We start from the raw sequence: 19579 nt of genomic DNA, 5'->3' as shown, positions 1-19579 counted from the left end.
AATTAAAAAAAAAAAAATGAAAAAATGCCTTAACAATCAATGTTTTCATTTTAAATAGTAACAAATGAAAAAGTTCGATAAAACAGTCACTATATTAATTTTACCAATACATGTTTGCTGCTTCAAATTTCTTCGTTAACAAACTATTTACAAACAAAATCCACGTATTTAAACTCTGTGTGTATATCTGTCTTTGTGTATTTTTATTACGACGTAAACAACTTCGAAAATGTAGTGGTGGTGATGATGATGATGACGAAAACCAGCGTTCAATCTCCGTAAAATCTGCCCATGACTCCGTATATATTTTTTAATTACATTTTGCGTATTTTTTTAAACTATACAATACAAACGAACATTATCCAATTATAATTCCAACGCCGAGCCTAAACTGGTTTTTAGTATGATTCATTAAACCGCTTAGCGCTAACGTGAATGGCAGAGGATTTAGTTTCTTTTCTAGGACCGCTCCAACTGACCAGTTTGAATCCACATGACCTTAAAAAAATTAATTATTTAGTGGCTACTAAAGTTTACAAAAAACAGATATCGACTTTTGCGTTTAAAGTTCTATTTAGCAATAAATAATACCCGGAAATATTTATATAAAGTAAATAGATTCAAAAGACATAGGATCTTTTAAAGATACGAACTAAAGTTCTTCTTATGTTATATGAATATTAGCTCGCGGAACCATCAGCTTCCCCTCTTAATGCAAAAAATGACATCCGTCTGAAAAATTGTTTACCCTTTACAAATTAATTGAAGTGATGGACAGCATTGACTTAAATATAAATAGTAGTTAGGTTCAAATCAGGCAGGAGTTAGAGCTGGTCGAAAAGTGTTAATGCTTTATTTCCAATTAACCACACTTTGCAAACTAGGAACGTCTAGGATGTAGCCCTAGTTTTAGGATGATGTACATCTAAAACTACTTATTTGTTATTTTGAACTGGTAAAGTTCTAGTACTCGACTGTAAGAACTTCTGAAAATTCAAAACTGGTTCGTTCTCAAATTAAACTAAAAATGGAAAAGGAAAGAAGATAGTTATTATTACATGACAAACTTGTATGATCCTTAATAATGTAACAGCAGAAGAATTTGCACATGGTACAAAACCTAGCATATTCAACAATGTTATCCAAAGCCTGGAAAATAGATGTTGAATTGACATCTGGTTGATTTAATAATTTTATATCTGGAAGAGTTATATTGTCTGGAATTTATAAACAGAAACTTTTAACAAACCTATATAACACGATATAAAACATTTAAATAGTTTATTAATAACTTTAAAGGTAAATTATTAAATCTTCTAATTACGCCATATTGTTGTTGCGTGGCTTCACCCAACAATTATGCGCATATTTAAACTACATGGACATCATTGTAGGGTCAATAAAACTACCAAGAATAGTTTTTGACCAATTAGTAATCGAAGTGATTCCAGGATTCTGGAAATCAAACTGTTCGATAAACCTATTTGGCGTATCAAATTACAAGAAGTTTCTGGTTGAAGTGTTAATCCAATCCTGGTACATTCAGTATGACAAGGTTATTGGAAGCAAGAATTAGAAAACCTTATTTAATCGTCTCGTAATATTTTATCCAGCCTTGTAATGCTCCACTTGCAGATGGAATTAGTGACAATGAAAAGTAAGCTATTTACAACAATTTAGTATTAAAAACGACCCTGCCCACGCGAGCCATAGGTCATCCCTCGACTCGCGAATAGTGGGAAGTTATCTAGGAGCTTTCCGAAACTCACTGGAAAGGTAGCGGTTACTTCAACACATCTCAGAGCTACACAGTATATTTTTCAGGAAATGCAAACGAGAGATGCAGAAGTTCCCAAATCAATAGCCGGACACATGTTGGACTGCAGTTCACCAGACCCCGACGATATCACTGCTCCGCGAGACACGACGGAGTAGACATTATGATGGGCCTATGCAACAAAATATGGCAGACTGGGCCGAGAACTGGGCGCTGGCTTAAAGATTGGACGCAATTGATATTTATTTACAAAAATTAACGAACCATCTCATGATAGTAAAATCCTATTAAGAATAATCGATCAAAGGTTAAATTATTACCTAGAACTACAAATACCTCCAGAACAAGCAAGTTTTATTAAAGGTAGTGAAACCAGAGATCAGATCTACAACATGACGAGAATTTAACTCCCCAATGCTAATATGCTTCGTCGATTACAAAGAGGCCTTTGGAAAATATGCTTGGAAATGGTAGTTCCAAGTCATTTAGGAAACTTGATTAAAGACCTGTACAGGGTGAGCAAATTTGGTTGTTATTATAGGCTATCTCAGAAACTACAAGAGATACGAAAAAAGTAGGTGCCATGTCTCAGTCTCTTTTTCCGAGACTAATCCAATCCCGTAAAGACCAAACCTCTATCTTCTTTTGTTTTAAAGTTATAGCCAAAAAGTCAAATTTTCGCGATTTCAAGAAATGCTCATATTTTGTTTATTTTTGAAATTAAAGAAAAGCGGTTAATACATTCTTAAGACACTTTTTTGACTACAATATAATGCCAGTGAAAAATTTTAAACATAGCTGATTATTTTTGAGATATAACATAAAGTTGTATTTTTTTAAATACAAACTATAGTTGATTATGATGTTACTAAAAAGAGCATATTTTTAGCTTTCATAAAATTAAATATAGAATACATTGGAGTATTCTATATAAGTCTTCATATCCCCATTGAAACGGTGTTTCAATAAAAAGTCCGCTCCCAGTTTATGATGCCTAATCTTCCTCTATTTCACCCAATTTCAAAAGAAAAGGTTGCTAATATTAAAAAACTTCTAAATCTTATGTTGGGAGAAAACTGGGAAAATACTATCGAAGATTTCATTCATTGATACCGAACTGTTCTAATCTTACAACCAGTAAGTTTAGTACAAAGATGACACAGTCTGTGACTGTTTTGTTCCTGAAGTTGTTGTTCATATTTAATTATTCATTAATTAATACGTTTCTTGTATTTTTAACACATTCGCGGCCACGCAAACTTTACTTACTAACCATTTTTTATTGGTGAACAAAGTCGGGGGTCAGACTAAGACATTTAAATTAACATTTTTTTTCGTTGGTACCAAACCAACTTTATTCTGTCATATTCATACAAAACCTAGGTTATTGGAATTAAGTAGTATTTACTGTTCGTACCCGCTTACTGTAATCAACATTTTTAACATTAGCGCTTACTATTCTGAAATTGAAAATTCAACAATTTACTCAAAAAAGTGTCTTAAAAATGTATCAACCCCACTTCACTAATTTCATTATTTGACTAAACGAAATATGAGCATTTTCAGAAATCGCGAAAATTAGAGTATCCTAGCCAAGAGTGATATCGAGTTAGTTCGGCACCATAGATCTTTAATCTCCAGTAAAGGTTCTTGTGAGGCAGAAATAAAGCAACGCATAGTACTCCCCCGCAACTAAACTGACGAAAATATGGTTATACAAACAAATAACAAGGAACATGAAGGTGCGAGTTATGAAGGTTCTGGTTTTCCCTATATTTCTATATGCAGCAGTCATGAACCATCAGAACTTCCGGAGAATTGACGCGTTTGAGATGTGGGTCTGGAGACGGATGTTGCACATTCCCTAGGTATGAAGAAGAAACGCGTCAATTCTCAACAAGTTTCAGATTCATGTCCGATTGTTAACAGTTAACAATAGTTACTATATGCTGAGACAAACGAGACAAATGATTGGAAAAATTAAATTATTATGATTCAATCCAGTTTATGTTAATCGAATTGTTAATAAGGTACAGATGGTTAAAGTTAATACTTTATTTTGGTTTTTCTTTAATAATTTCACTTTTTTTTAAATTGCGAACATGAAAACTGGTATATTATCATTTTTTAAGGCTATCTTTCAGAAATAGTTTCTCAGACATTTTTTCATAAATTTGGTATACCTACCAAGTCTCTCTAAAATTTACCAGTCTCGAAACAACCACTGTCAATTGGCATTTTGCAAGTTAATTAACCATTCATTAAACATAAGTTGATGTTACAAAAACAATTCATATTATTAACATACCGTATTTTCTCGAATCTAATCCGCACCCTTTTTACAAATTTTGTATGCTCTAAAATCAAATGCGGATTACAATCGGATGTGGATTACATTGGAAAACCAACTTTTTTTACCAACATTGCATTTTTAAAATCGAGGTGCGGATTAGATTCGAGTGCGGATAAGATTCGAGAAAATACGGTAATTGCAATAGTAAAACTCGATTTTAATTACGACATTTAATTTAAATACATATTTTAATAATAATAACATCAAACAAAAAGAGCAAACCATAATAAAAATTAAAAATGAACTGCATTATAGCAAGTGCTCAAAGTGACCATCCTTAACTTCAATACATTTTCTAATCCGCCTAGAAAATGATCTTATGTTAGATAACATTGGTTCATTCCTAACACGTCCACTGCATTTACAATTTTCTGTCATAAGTCTTCACAAATTTTAGGATTGTCAGTCAGCATATAATCTAATTGGTTTTGCAGAAAATGTAAATAACAGCGACCATTCAAATTATTTGGTAATTCATATGACATAATTTCCAATTATTCACTTCCCACGCATGATAATTTCTAAAATTGAAAATCCCACTAGGAGTGAATATTGCGTTGTCAGTAAAGAAAATTTTGTCAATAAACTAAAATCAAATTTTTTCCGATTTTCGATAAAATGAACGAACTCTTAACTCAGTAGGAAGTAAGGCATGTACATATTACGCATTTCCGTGTTAGAAAAAAAATTGTGCTGGGGCATTACTTCAAAGTAACAATAACAAACTATATTTGATTACAATAATATTGAGCTTAAAGTCAAACTGATTCTAGTTTTTTTTATTTGGTCTAGTGACTAAATAAAAACTTTTTCAATGCCAACTAATGTTTACTGATCATAGTTAAATTTTGCAAAGAGCCCTTAAAGAGTGATTATCTTGGAAACAGAGAACTTGAAGAGACAAAAGATTGGTAGATATACCAAATTTATGTAAAAATGTCTCAGAAACTGTTTCAGTTTGTGGTTGTAAAAATTCAAATGATAAAAAAGATATGACTACTTTAAGAGCTTTTTAAGGCAATATGAAAGATAGATCAAAATTATTACTTATGGTCTTAAATTATGATAATGTACCAATTTTCATGTTTATAATTTAAGAAAAACGAAAATAAAGTATTAACTTTAACTAAATCTTGGTTATTATTAACAATTGGACTAAGATCAATTTGGATAAATTGTAATAACATAAGGAAATCTGTTGCTCTGTGTCCCATTACTAACAGACCAGACTGTAAATTTTCAACACAACTTTCAAATTTGGCCTAAGGCTAAGGTATTTTCCGCAATTATAAAAAAATATGTTAACTTTAATTTGGTCGTTACTATGCTGTGCCAAATGTCATGGAAAATTGTGAGGCACACTTCTGGCACTTCTCTTAATAGTAGAGCAGATTTCTATAAATCAGAAAGGTTCCTATATTGAATGTGGAACAATAATGGAGAGAATGCTTATCAATATAAACTTGTAAATAATAATAACTATGAAAAAAACTTAACACCTTCCCTCCTATTATTTTTCACACCTTTAAGCACAAAAATAGTGTTTTAATACCAAAAATTTAAAAAAATAAAAGATTTCTTTTCATATAGATAAAATACCTTTAAAAACAACATCACTCTTTGGTAAATCTACTTGATAGCCTATCATTGTAACTGCTTCTTGCATTCTATGATTCGCCTCCAATTCTACACCAAGCTGCAATTGTTTGCTCGCCTTTTGATAATAACACAAATGCACTCCTGATACTCCCAATGTCCCTGACCATTGATATGTGTCAGTTGTATATCTGAAATTATTAAAAATTAATTAAAATCAGATACAATCTCAAATAAAATAATCTTTTTCAATCACATAATGTATTCCAACAAACAATTAAACTTTTTTAAAAAAATTGATTTTGGTTTTTCAAATTTTGGTGTTGAACAACATACAAAAATACAAAACACTTGATTAAAAAGTTTATAAACTTTTGTAATCTCCAGCATTAGAGTCATTATTAGTGTCTTATCTATATTGACCCTATGTGATCAAAGTCATGTTAACTGATATAATTATATAAAAAAAATTAATAACACCAACATTTTTATACATACTTAGCTGCAGCACTTAATAGAGCAATTTCTCCTCCGGGAATAGCTTGACCCCTTTGATACGCCAATTCTGAACCTAAAGCTAGCCTGGGTGTAACTGCCTGTAGATAATGTAAAACAACCACACCAGATCCTCCGATTATATCAGGATTTGCTACTGTCACGCTGGCAGTGTAATCATGTCCTTTGTAATTTGCTGTTAATTGTGCGACAGTAAACTTAGAATTTTGTATCTAAAATAAAAAATAATAAAATAAATTATTATTAAATTGTATATAATAATATACCTGTGCTCCAAATTTTGTTTGAATACTGGGTTTGAATTGATGAATAATAGTAGCATTTAAATTCCCTGAAGGATCAATATCTCCTAAAAGTATAGGATAAGCTTCGTTAGGGGAAATTTGTTTAGTTCCAACGTAAGTGGCTCCAAAACGATAACCACTGGGAGTAACAGTACTCATATTGATGGTATGAGATATTTGAAAATGATTGCTGAGTCCTCGTGTAAGCATGACTCTCGCACCGTCAAAACAAGTTGGGAACACATCTAAAACGAAGAGAAATTTGAAAAAGTTTGAGGTTAGGTCGCGTTATGCCATGCGGAATCTGTCGGAAATTCGACTTTTCTTGTGTACATACTTTTGCACTTGGTGTGAATATCTTCCAAGGGGCCGGGGTTCTCGATTTCCTCGCACCCTGAACCGCCTGTGGAGCCCGCGGAACCCATGCCGGGCGGCGGAGGTGGTGGCGGTGTGCTCGAGTACGCGTAAACGTTTCCCATCGTGCGTGTAACGCTAAATTTTTTTTACCTCTTTACTAGCGAAAATGTGAGACTTTGACGTTATGTGTCTGATGGTCGGGCACACATGTAGTACGAAATGTGCAGTTTATCACAATGATGTTCATTAGATGAAGTACAAACGGTTCGACATATTGACGAAGCTGAAGAATGACGGATTTTTTCTAATGGCTGCTGTCTACAATATCGGCCATCCGTGATTATAGGTTGGGTTTCATAGATGACGCGATGTTTTTCATATTTTGTTTTATTCAAAAATCAAAATTTATGTTAAACAAATATTTTAATATTAGAATTTTTTTGCTATATTGTAGTACAAATATATCATAGAAAAGAATATAACATTTTTAACATCGTTACATCAATATATCTGAAAAAGCATGCAAAACTGACCTACACTCAACTTATTAATTACACAGAAAAACCTCACTGCTAAGTTACATTTCTTTAACTAGCACAAGAGTACTAAAGAAATGGCTATCTCGCCGTGATGCAAATTATTTTTTATTTTGTATTGGAATCACGTGTGACACTACATGCAAAAATGTCAGTAGTGCATGGATATAGTCTATTTTATGTTTAAACTTGTATGTAGTTTCATGTAGGAATGATTCCTTCACAGCACTTAGGCCCCAGCAGGCCCTATGTACATCCCCACAATTTACAGTTCATTCATGGGTCAAAGAAACTTTTACATCAGATAGTCCAACAACTATGTTAAATAGTGTTCCTAGTATAATTCAAAGTGATCAACAGAGTAATATACCATGTGGAAGAATGAAAGAACTGTATTGTAAAATACGAATACTAAATATAAAGAAATCAGTAGGCAATACTGATTTCTACCCAAACGAGCGATTGCAAAGCTATTACACATAATTAATGCTGCTTTTAAACAGAAATACTTCCGAAGTATATGGAAAGTTGCTGAAATAATAATGATGCCAAAACCTGGTAAACTCCCCACAGATGTTACATTATAGAGGCCAATCTCATTATTACCCTTACTCTCAAAACTACTTGAAAAATTACTTTTAAAAAGACTAAAACCTGTCATAGAAGAAAAAGCCCTAATATCAACACATCAATTTGGGTTTGGGAATAAACATGCAACAATAGACCAAGTGCATAGAATAACTAATACTATCGAAATAGCAATGAAAGAAAATGAAGCCTGCTCCGCCGTATTTTTGGATGTTGCACAAGCTTTAGACAAAGTCTGGTTTGATGGTTTAAATTACAAAATAGACCAAATACTACCATCAACGTATAGTCAACTACTAAACGTTTATTCACCACTACATGAAATACAAGCCGGCATTCCTCCAGTAAGTGTGCTTGGTCCAACGCTGTGCTTCCTCTACACATTCGACCTTCCTCAGATTCCAGAAACTTTAACAGCTACATTCGCAGATGACACAGCGATCTTGGCTGTTGCAGAAAATGATATAGTTGCAGCAAATAAGTTAGAATTGGCCTTAAATTCAATAGAAAACTGGACCAAACGATGGCTAATAAAATTAAATACAAATAAATTGACATACATAAACTTTACTTATAAGAAATTAATCTATGTCCCAGTACACATAAATGGCAACGCCGACACCGCAAAATATCTTGGTATGCCAGAATAAAACAGTAATAACCGAAATGCGTGTTCCGCGTATCGTAGTGCGCGCGTTTTTGTGTTTTGATCTTAAAAGTCTCAATTCACAAACAATATGAGGGGTGTGTTCGCCAGCTTCATATAGAACATATGCTTACGTAACCTGCAGTGTTCGGTCAGGAATTGGGTGAGGAGCCTCAAGTCACTTTGTGATTTTCCCAGAAACTGAGTTGACCTCTTCCGGTCAGGGTAGAGCAGAGTTTTCTTTGTAAACACACCTACTGCAGTCTCATCCCCTCTGTCGCAACAAGCTCGATGGGAGATGGAGTTGATCAGCTTTGATGCTGTATTAAAAGTTAGTGGTACAAATGGTTCGGGGGACTTCTTAGCCGCCCGTTTCGCCAGCCTGTCCGCATGATCGTGTCCCTTATTTCCGATATTAGCCTCCTCAAGTGAATTCCAACAGGACTTCACTAACGATGATTTAATTCGATGCCTATTAACCGCTAGCATAGCCTCTCTGCTATCAGTGCAGATTACAACGTTTCTGCCAACTTTTTTAGAGTCGATGATCACATAAGCTACTGTATTTGTAGCAGTTATTTTGGCCTGAGCAGTCGGACAGTACGACCCTAGTAAAATGGAAAAGTGTAGCTGCAGATCGTGCGAGAAGTTATCAGTGTAGATCAGGGGTACTCAACCTTTTTATACTTACTGCCCACTTTTGTATCTCTGTTAGTAGTAAAATTTTCTAACCACCCACCAGTTCCACAATAATGGTGATGTACATATCATGTAGGGAAAAAAATGTATAAAATTTCTAAAGCAGAGTTACAGCAAATTAAAGCATATAATAATAATTACTTACCAAGTACTTTATGTCGGATTTTCGCAAAGTTTGACAGAATAAACCTTTATAAAACAACTTACTATAGTTAAGTATATCTTTTTATTTACACTTTGCATAAATAGAAATTACATTACTTAATTTCATTATTAGTGCGATTCCTCAGGCTGATGCTGGTGAGGACCAAACGAAGGTCTCCTTTTTCGGAAATATTTTGGCGGTTTCTTTCTTTGGTCATAATATGATTAAACTGCACTAAATCCTGATTGCACAAGATATGAGGCAGGGAAAAGTATCAACAAACAGAATATCATTTTCCACATATTTGGATATAATATATATATTTGGGCATTTTTTTATTTTGCCAGACATTTTCATATCCACCACTGTCAAATTTTTGTTTACTTTCTTTATCATATCTAATTTCTAACAGTTCTTCTCAATATCTGCCGTAAAAATAGTCTTCATCCAGTCGTCATCCAATTTAAGTTTGTTGAGGTTCCATATTCTCTGGAGATACATCATCTTTTATACATAGTAAATGAGGAAACTGATGAAATTCTGTCTTCAATAGATTATGACGAAGTAGTTGAAGCTTGTCAATAAATAATGGCACAATACTTTTTCAACCTATAAGAGTTTTATTAGCTCCTTGAAGCTGCAAATTGATATCGTTAAATCTCTTGAAAATATCTGCCAAGTAAAAGGCATGATTCTTTACTGCTTTTAATTGTTGACACAGATTAGTCTTATCATTACTTTCAAAAAATTGTATGATACTATCATATAATGTTACAAATCTAGCCAAACATGTACCCTTTGATAGCCACCGACCTTCTGTGTCCTCGCAAAGCTGCCAAAACATTCTATCGTTCTGCAATATTCTGCAGAACATAAAAGTCTGTAAAATATTAGGGTTAGATTGATTTTAAATCACTTTGACACTATTATCCGAGTGGACAATGGAAAAAATGTTTGGATGTAATATATACTGGAATAAAACTGTCTTACTAAAATATTTAGACGAATGAACAAATACAGTATAATCAATATGGATACATGAAAACGCCACTACTGTACTGTAAAGAGTTAGAAATAACCTTAAAATTTTTGAAGCTATTCAGGGGATGACTTTCATATAACTTTCTGTTCAAAACCTCTTCTTCTCCAAGTTACCCTCTAAAGTTAAGGGGAAAAATCTGCAACTTCTTTTACATTTTGTACCTCTGTATAAGTAAGCTTTGGTAGCTCGATTCAGTCAGTCGACTTATAATTTAAATTTAGTGAAGTTAAACAGCGTTTTATATAAACAGTAACAAATTTGATAAATAGCAGTTTTGTGATTTTTGGCAACCTTCTTCACACTTTCAGAAGACACACGGCTTAACCCGAAAATTTCTAGGTATAGTGTTAGTTCTAGTGCTAGTGCTGGTGTTAGTTCTTGTTTTAGTTTAATTAACACCGGCCGTGAAAGCCTTTGTACTTATATGAGTCAAACTTGAATTGCAGTTATATAAGCTAGAGATAATAATAAGGATGCTCATTATCATATAGTATGTTCGGTTTATGTAGGAACAAAGGATGAGGACCTGTTTGAGATTCTTGATACATTAATATCTGAAAATAATTTGAATTGGCATAAACATGTTAGCGTCTGTACTGATAGAGCTCGTCCCACTTATGCAGAATTACTTGATCGTTCTAAAGATATAAAAACCGCATTTGGGCAGCACTTATCACATTCAAGATGAAAATTTCGATGAGTTTGCTTGGATGTAAGATCCAATTAACACTAATTCTCTAAATGTTCTCGAGTTATCTTGTGATAACAGTTTAGTAAAGTAAAGTTTAGCAGCATGAAATTAACACATTTTAAGTGATAAAGCACAAAGGTTATGTATCTAGAGAGTTACGTAACAGTTTATAATTATTTTAAATATTTTAGAAATTAATACACATATACAAAATAAAAAGCCGCTCTTTTGTAATGTTAATTTATATTAATTTGAATAATATTATTAATGCTTTTCTGATTATTTTTAATTTCAAATTGTGTTAAAAGTATAGTTGAAAAAATCATAACTTCTTATAATTATCTTAAACTTTTGCACGCTTCTATACTTAAAAACGGCACTAATTTAAAAATGTCAAAATTAAAGGTTATGTTGTAACCTCCAAAACGATATTTTTTTATTTTAATCTTCGTCAGTCTAAAATGGGTAATAGTCGCACTATTTAAGAAAAGCTTTTATAAATAACACGAATTGAAAAAAGTCTTCTAGAAATATTCTTCAGTATTTCAATGTCAATTTCGGTGTCTAACCAAAATTAATTATGTTTACTCGATATACTCGATTTTATTACACTACAAATAAGTATACGAACGAAGTATTCAGTATCAGGTTAAATAATTTTAGTGGTACTGCATCCACAACTGATAATGAACCGGCTACAACAGTACCACAACATGCACGAGTTGTTATTTGTGGTGGTGGAGTTATGGGAGCCTCTGTTGCTTATCATTTAGCCAAATTGGGGTGGGCTAATGATACTGTATTAATAGAACAACACAGGTAGGTATCATATTAACCAAAACTTATTAACACTAAAAATTTGTTAATTCTTTAGAATTGGAGGTGGAACAACTTGGCATTCTTCGGGTCTTATAGGTGTTTTTAAACCTAGCTTAGCTCAAGTAAATCTAACAAAATCTAGTATTGATTTATACAAGGAATTAGAATCTAAGAAATTACCCACAGGATGGAAACAATGTGGAAGTGTAAATTTAGCTAGAACTATGGATAGAATGTTTGTTTTTAAAAGAATGAAAGCTCAATCAGTGTAAGTTGATATAATACAATATTAAAAAAGTACTGTTATTTAACATAAAAGTAATTTAATTAATTATTTAGATCCTGGGATATTGAATGTGAACTTTTAACACCCGATGAATGTAAAGAGAGATGTCCAATTTTAAATATTGATGGTGTTAAAGGAGGGTTATGGATTCCTTCTGATGGTGTAGGTGACCCTTATGATATCTGTTTATCACTTGTGAAAGAAGCTAGAAGTTTAGGTAAACATTAAATAAAAAAATTAACATATTTAAATCATTTTTTTTTCATAGGAATAAATGTATTAGAAAACTGCACTGTTAAAAGAATAAATCAAGAAAAGGGTTGTGTGAAAAGCGTTGAAACTAACCTTGGGAAGATCGAATGTGAATATTTTGTAAATTGCGCTGGTTTTTGGGCACGAGGAATAGGTCAATTATCAGAACCTTATGTTAAAGTCCCTTTGCATGCTGTTGAACATTATTATTTACACACAAAACCTATACCAGGTTTAGATTCACTATTACCAGGTAGTGATTATTATTTCATTTATTTATTATTAATTGCATAACTTTAAAATTAGTTGTTAGAGATCAAGATGGTTACATTTACTTTAGAGAAAATAATGGTCGTTTACTTGCTGGGGGATTTGAACCTACAGCAAAACCTGCTTTTGAAGATGGAAAAATACCTGGTAAATAGATTTTTTGTTTTTATTTATTTCATTATTACTACAAAGTCAAAATTAAAACAAAACATTAAAATTATTGCTGATTACAATAGTAATAGTCTATCTATATTAATATGTTGGTTCAACATTTAATTTGTCTTTTTAGTTAGTCCAAAGGATAGATTTTTACCGGAAGATTGGGATCATTTTCATATTTTATTGGAACAACTACTTTTTAGAGTACCTACACTTGGAAACGCTGTTTTAGATAAATTATGTAACGGTCCTGAAGCTTTTAGCCCAGATTGCAAATGGATTGTTGGAGAAGCCCCAGAGGTGAAATCTTTTTTGTCAGAATTTAACACTTATTTTATTATTTTTTGTTTGTAGATTAGAAATTATTTTATAGCAGCAGGTATGAAAACTGTAGGAATTTCAGCTGCCGGAGGAGTTGGTAGAGCTACAGCAGACATGATAGTTGCGGGGGAATCTTCTTACGACATGTATGAATTGGAAGTGTCGAGATTTTTAGGTTTGCACAACAATAGAAAGTTCCTACGCGACAGAGTCAAAGAGGTTCCTGGTTTACATTACGGCTTAATGTATCCTTTACATGAATTTCAGACGGGCAGAAATTTGAGAATGTCACCTGTTTATCCAAAATTGAGAGACGCGGGGGCTGTATTTGGTCAAGTTATGGGGTATGAACGACCAACATGGTTTCAAAATCGAATGGATGATGAAGGTAAAGAAATACTAGTAGTAAAACTAATTATAAGACGTACCATATTTTATAGATGAATTTGATGATTGGTCTAGGCCTCAAAATATTGCAAAAACAAAGACGTTTGGTAAACCACCTTGGTTTGAAAATGTTGCGGATGAATATGCAGCTTGTCGAGAAAATATTGCAATCAGTGATTATTCTTCTTTTACAAAAATTGATTTATGGGTAAATAGAATATTAATTTAGTACTAAATACATCAATTATTTTTAAATTTTGAAGTCTAAAGGTCGTGAAGTAGTGGATGCTTTACAATATGTTTGTTCAAATGATGTTGATGTTCCAATTGGAAGTATAATTCATACAGGAATGCAAAATAAGTATGGTGGTTATGAAAATGATTGTTCTTTAGCTAGGATAACTGAAAATCAGTAAGTAAAATTCAGCAATTCATGTACAATTAAAATCTGCTTATGATATTTTTGGTTGATTTTAAAATTAAACAATTGTAGTTTGTAACTGACTCATAACATCCTTAAAATTAAGGTGAAAAAATTTTCAATTTTGTTTTTCTTTTTATGAATTTCGAAATATCTAATTGATCCATCCAAGTCATTGATTTATATCATTGTTACATTATATTATTATAATAAGGTGCTCTTAAATATTAGAGGCAATTGGGTTTTCCTTTTTAAAAGTTGGATATTTTCTATAAGTGTTTAATGTAATGTGCACCTAAAAAATGATGTCCTTTAAAATATATCGATTCGAAGGTTGCATTTGAAAAGGCGGTGTTTTAACAAAAGAGAACATTGTAATGACACAATTGATTTTCGTCAAATATTTTTTACAAAATTTATTATTAAATTGTATTATTGCAGTTTATATGCACCTGTCCTAGATATCTATATTCTGTTGTTTAACCTCATAGATTACAATATAAAAACTCATTATTCTTCAAAATTAAAAACAGTGAATTTGTATATAAATGAAAAATATTTCATAAGCTTTTTTCTCTAATCCTGTGTCGGTTCCTTCTGGTGTTCCTCAGGGTAGCCAACTAGGCCTTTTACTGTTTAATATTTATGTTAATAATATATTTGACGTCGTTAATTATGCCCAATATTTAATGTATTCTGACTAATCTTCATGCTTTTTGCTTAAATAATCCCCTTTTATTAAACTTATCAAAGTGTAATGTTTTTTCGTTCTCTAGGAGGGTAAATACAATCCACTACAATTATAGCGTCGCTGGTGAGAAGTTGCAACGTGTCTCATTTATTAGAGATTTGATAAACATATTGATACTGTTCTTTCCAAAGCCTGGCGTATGTTAGAATTTATTATGAGATCCACGGTAGCTTTTTCTAATATTGATGCAATTACAAATCTCTATTTTGCCTATGTCTACAGCACACTTAACTTTTGCAGTGTCCTTTGGAATCCTGAGTATCACTCATATAAATCTAGAATTGAGGTATTCCATCTAAATTCCTCAAGTACCTTTATTTTCAATTTTCCGTTCAACATATTGGTTACGATCAACTTGCACTTCTTTTCGTATGTTAACTCTCAGCCAGCGTCGCTTTTGTGCGGATATGTTATATTTTTATAATTTTTTGAACAACAAATGTAATTCTCCAATGCTTGTCGGTTTTATAGGCGTTCATGTACCTCCTAGATTACTTCGCTTTGATTTTCTATTTGTAACACTTACTCCTAGAACCAATGCCTGTCAAAACTCTTCTTTATTGAGAATGACGAGATCCGCAAATCGTGTTAAAATAGCTCTGTTCAATAAACTACTTTAAAATTGCTCTTTGCTGCAGTTGGTGTGTTTCCACGGGCGTTCATTTGATATGTGATATTTATATTACCTAGACTTAGTTTTATTTTTCTTCTTTCGATTCAGCTTTGTACCATTATTATTAGTTCATTATTATTATTGTGAACTGTAATTTTACTTGTATAAAACTGGTTGTTTGTGCTACAGAGTGATTGGGTTCGAAATGTTTCTGTACCCACTTGAGATAAATAAATAAAAACAAAGTAAGATGAAACTACTTTATCGAAAATTTAAAAAATTAAAAAATTTTATTTTGTGGTCACGGCAATCATGGGAATAAAACAGATGTGTTTTCGACCCAAAATTGTGGAAAATTAAAATAGTGCTTATAATTAAAAAAATCTTTGATAGGTATTGTAAGAGCGCGATACGTACTAGTTTATTGTGTGAAGCATAACTGTGCAAAATTTGATATAGATCTGTAGTTGCAGAGATATTTCTGATACCGGTTTTGAGTAAAATGTGTTTAAGCTTTGCGTACACTACATTGAAATAAGTTATTTACTAAATATTTTATTTATTTAAAACTTGGGTAAACTCGACAAACTTCTTTAGATGTTGACGCATTCAATAGATTTCTTTTGCTTTGTCAACCTCATTCTTCTTTCTTTTGATACCCCTTTGATACACTCGGTTAGGTAAATGCGTTGTAAATTTGCAAATTCAGCCCAACGATGTGTATTTTTCCGTGTTTCAATTTCCAGTATTTGTATTATTTGCAATATACTTTTCACTACATCTTTGAATACACATGCACCGATATTTCCAACAATTTCGATAATTTTAGAACAGGATTGCACTTCCTTCATTGTTGTTCCGTGTAAATCCGTTAACACAACGTTCCAACAAATTATAATTACCTAGATCTTTATAATTGGACTTGATTGCAGTCAAAACGAACCGACCTCACAAAGTACTGTACTAGTTCAGTTTGTTATCTCCATTTGATAAGAATCTGACGCCTGAGGATATTTTTAGTTATGTGATTGTTCATCTGTAGAGCTTGATGTTTTGTTACACATTATGTTGATTTGTGGTTGCTTTTTGTTCTTTCTTACATCTTTTCTGAGTTCCCCGGACTGATATTTCATTCGTAAACTGTTTTAAGTCTAGTTCCTCTGTATAAAGTTGCCTATTAATTCCACATATTTATTCAAATAATTTATATGCCAGTTGAACTGCTCTCTACTCTGTTGCTGTCTATTATCAAATATCACTAATATCAATATTTTAGTTTTTATCGAAGACAAAAATTGCATGTTAAATGGATTTTAGATACTCTTTTTAAATTTTACATAACTTCTTATTTATCATTTTGAATAATTTATAACTTTGTTCGTTGGGTCTTTCCTACTCTGCACGACATGGCACTAATATGGCGTCATAGTGCAATTAAGTGTAAGTAAGTGCAAGGAAGTAGTAGGAAGGAGTAAGTGAAGGTAAAATAATTGATTTTATCTCCATCTTCATTTATCACAAAACACGCTTCCTAATATTTCGCCATTTTAGTTACAATGAATTACACTGCACCTGTTGAACTTAACCGAAAGCAGGTTCAACAAAATCTGCACTAACTTGCACCGGCTGCACGAAATTGTATTACGCATGGTCCAACGAACAGTATGAGTGCAACTGCACTAAACTACACTGTCCCCAACGAACACAACATCTGCACTAAACTGCTTAGTGCAAGTAGCGCAGTCGCAACGAACAAAGTTTGTATGTATTATTCAAATTTATGTTTTATAAAATTTGCAAAATTTTAGATGCTAAATGGAAAACATATGCAGTTTCATTTTTAAGTCTGTGGCCGATTTCACATGCACTATAAAACCTTTAAAATTTACCTCAACTTGTGTTCATGTTGTTCAAGATGAGAAGAGTGTCAAATTTAGTTCAGAACAGAAGTTCTTTAACGACCGTGCCCAAGATATTTTCACACAATAGTACCATACATAGCTTAGTAGTCGAATATCTTTGGATCTATTGATTTCAATAGATTGTACCAATATTTATAAATCAAGTAAAAAATTTAATTATGATTTGAAAAAGTTAAGACATTTTTCTGGCAAATTAAAAATAGTCCTAAATTTGCATATTTTCCGGTCGATCAACTTTATTTTTCGAAAATAACTTATCTATTTTTTAGTTCAATTATGGATGAATGTAAAGATACCCTAAATTTACAAATTTTACATTGGGTCCAAAGATATTTACCAACAATGTTAAACTTTTGAGGGCACATTGCTTGGGCGCGTTTGTTTAGGTGTTAGGATTTTTCATACTTTTCATCGTTTTGTCATTTTACTTGTCAAGTTAAATATATAGAAGTTCCATCGTGCTGAAATTACATTATTCTATTACCTTGTACAACGTTGTGATGCTTAAAATACGACATCCTAAAAGTTGTTTTATCGATAAAAAGAAGAATTAAACTCGATTATTATTCTACATAATAATATGTTGTCTACTACCGCTTGTAGGTATTACATGATTTGGATGTAATTGCTCATGGATTGTTGTAATTGCTCTCATGTGGAAACCGTTGGCGATATTCTACATCCGCTTCCGCAACATTTTCTTTACAAAAACCATAAATATCATATACCTACACAATTTTAAATTTAAATAATTGTATAGCATTTTTTACATTTTTATACTTGAATCATTAAGTGTTACAAATACAAAATGCATTTCTCCAAATTTATCTTATATTTTCATAAAATTGATGCATACAACTTTCTCATTAAATTTAGCTATATGATGATAGCTCCAACAATTCAGCAAACAAGATGTAAAGTATGGTTACAAAAACATCTCCCATCGACGGTTGCATTATCAGATGTAACAAGTATGTTCACAGCATTAGCGATTATTGGTCCATTTACAAGAACATTACTCTCTGAATTGACCGACACCGATTTGAGCCCAAAAAATTTTCCATTTTTTACTTTTAAAATGCTCGATGTTGGTCTTGCCAATGGAATCCGGACTATGAATCTAACCCATACAGGCGAATTAGGATACGTACTTTACATCCCTAACGAAGTTAATTAAGAATTCACAGAAAAAGAATACATTTTCTATTAAGTTTTGTTTTAGTTTGCTCTACACGTTTATTCGAGCATTTTGGAACAAGGGATGAAATACGGGATGAAACATGCTGGTTATTATGCGACGAGAGCATTGCGCGTCGAACGATTTTATGCTTTTTGGGGACAAGATTTAGACACAAGAACAACTCCGTTGGAATGTGGTCGAGTTTGGAGAGTTAAATTTGATGTAAAAGGATTATTTATTTTTTTGTTGGGAGTTATACAAATAGAAGTATTTTTTTTAGAAAGGTGTTGATTTTATTGGAAGAGATGCTTTATTAAAACAGAGGGAAGAAGGTATTAAGCGACAATATGTCCAGTTATTATTGGAGGATCATTGTTCTGATACTGATTTATGGCCATGGGGAGGAGAACCAATTTATAGAGATGGTAAATACGTTGGAGTTTGTACTACTACTGGATATGGATTTACATTCAAAAAACAAGTATTTCAATAAAACTATTTTATTTACTTTTTTTTTACTTTATTTATTTTTAAGGTATGTTTAGGATTTGTTGAAAATTTAAATGATTATGGTGTCAGACAGAGAGTTACTAATGATTTTGTTCTTTCTGGTGATTATGAAATTGATATTGCTGGAATAAGGTATATTATTTATTAATCCATTTTGAAGTAATAATAATTATTTTTAATAAATTTTAGATATCCAGCTAAAGTACATTTGCATTCACCAAATTTACCAACTAAATTCCCTGATAAGGAACGTGAAGCCTATCAAGCTACAAGAGATAAAACTGACGATTCAATCGTGGTTACTATAAAGCGTTAAAGTTAGTTTTTAATGATTCTAATTGTAAAATATGTATATATCATATTCATTATTTAAATATATGATTTTGGTTTTAATTATAGTTAACTTATAGTTACTTTTATTGTTTTTATAAACAAAATACCCCTTTATATCAATAATT

General features: G+C 32.0%; 2 protein-coding genes across 3 annotated transcripts; one reads left to right on the top strand and one right to left on the bottom strand.

Moving 5' to 3' along the window:
• Positions 1-73: 73 nt before the first annotated feature.
• Positions 74-7094, bottom strand: LOC111421968 (Translocase of outer membrane 40). The gene is made up of 5 exons (XM_023055197.2): positions 6864-7094; positions 6509-6771; positions 6225-6454; positions 5730-5917; positions 74-498 (listed from the first exon to the last, which is right to left on the bottom strand). The coding sequence occupies exons 1-5, from the start codon at positions 7003-7005 to the stop codon at positions 359-361; spliced, it is 963 nt and encodes a 320-aa protein (XP_022910965.1). The 5' UTR covers positions 7006-7094; the 3' UTR covers positions 74-358.
• Positions 7095-11626: 4532 nt separating this feature from the next.
• Positions 11627-19524, top strand: LOC111421715 (pyruvate dehydrogenase phosphatase regulatory subunit, mitochondrial). Of its 2 annotated transcripts, none has more exons than XM_023055000.2 (14): positions 11627-12049; positions 12105-12317; positions 12389-12552; positions 12604-12840; positions 12894-13004; positions 13147-13316; positions 13371-13725; positions 13778-13932; positions 13988-14136; positions 18308-18599; positions 18654-18833; positions 18892-19092; positions 19147-19253; positions 19311-19524. In XM_023055000.2, exons 1-14 carry the CDS (start codon positions 11811-11813, stop codon positions 19435-19437), a joined length of 2700 nt encoding a protein of 899 aa, XP_022910768.1. In that variant the 5' UTR covers positions 11627-11810; the 3' UTR covers positions 19438-19524. The 2 variants fall into 2 exon arrangements, with proteins under 2 accessions (XP_022910768.1, XP_022910698.1); XM_023054930.2 differs by having other exon boundaries at positions 12604-12843.
• The last annotated feature ends 55 nt before the right edge of the window (positions 19525-19579 follow it).

The sequence above is a fragment of the Onthophagus taurus genome, chromosome 1, assembly GCF_036711975.1.
Source record: "Onthophagus taurus isolate NC chromosome 1, IU_Otau_3.0, whole genome shotgun sequence".
Classification (NCBI taxonomy): domain Eukaryota; kingdom Metazoa; phylum Arthropoda; class Insecta; order Coleoptera; family Scarabaeidae; genus Onthophagus; species Onthophagus taurus.
This window is presented reverse-complemented; position numbering and strand designations above follow the sequence as displayed.

Coding starts and splice junctions, on each gene's coding strand:
- LOC111421968 (XM_023055197.2), bottom strand. CDS start 7,005: ATGGGAAACGTTTACGCGTACTCGAGCACACCGCCACCACCTCCGCCG. Junction 6,455..6,508: donor AAACAAAATTTGGAGCACAG/GTATATTATTAT, acceptor TTTTTATTTTAG/ATACAAAATTCTAAGTTTAC. Junction 499..5,729: donor GAGTGATGTTGTTTTTAAAG/GTATTTTATCTA, acceptor AATTTTTTTAAG/GTCATGTGGATTCAAACTGG.
- LOC111421715 (XM_023054930.2), top strand. CDS start 11,811: ATGTTTACTCGATATACTCGATTTTATTACACTACAAATAAGTATACG. Junction 12,553..12,603: donor GAAAGAAGCTAGAAGTTTAG/GTAAACATTAAA, acceptor TTTTTTTCATAG/GAATAAATGTATTAGAAAAC. Junction 13,726..13,777: donor AAATCGAATGGATGATGAAG/GTAAAGAAATAC, acceptor CATATTTTATAG/ATGAATTTGATGATTGGTCT.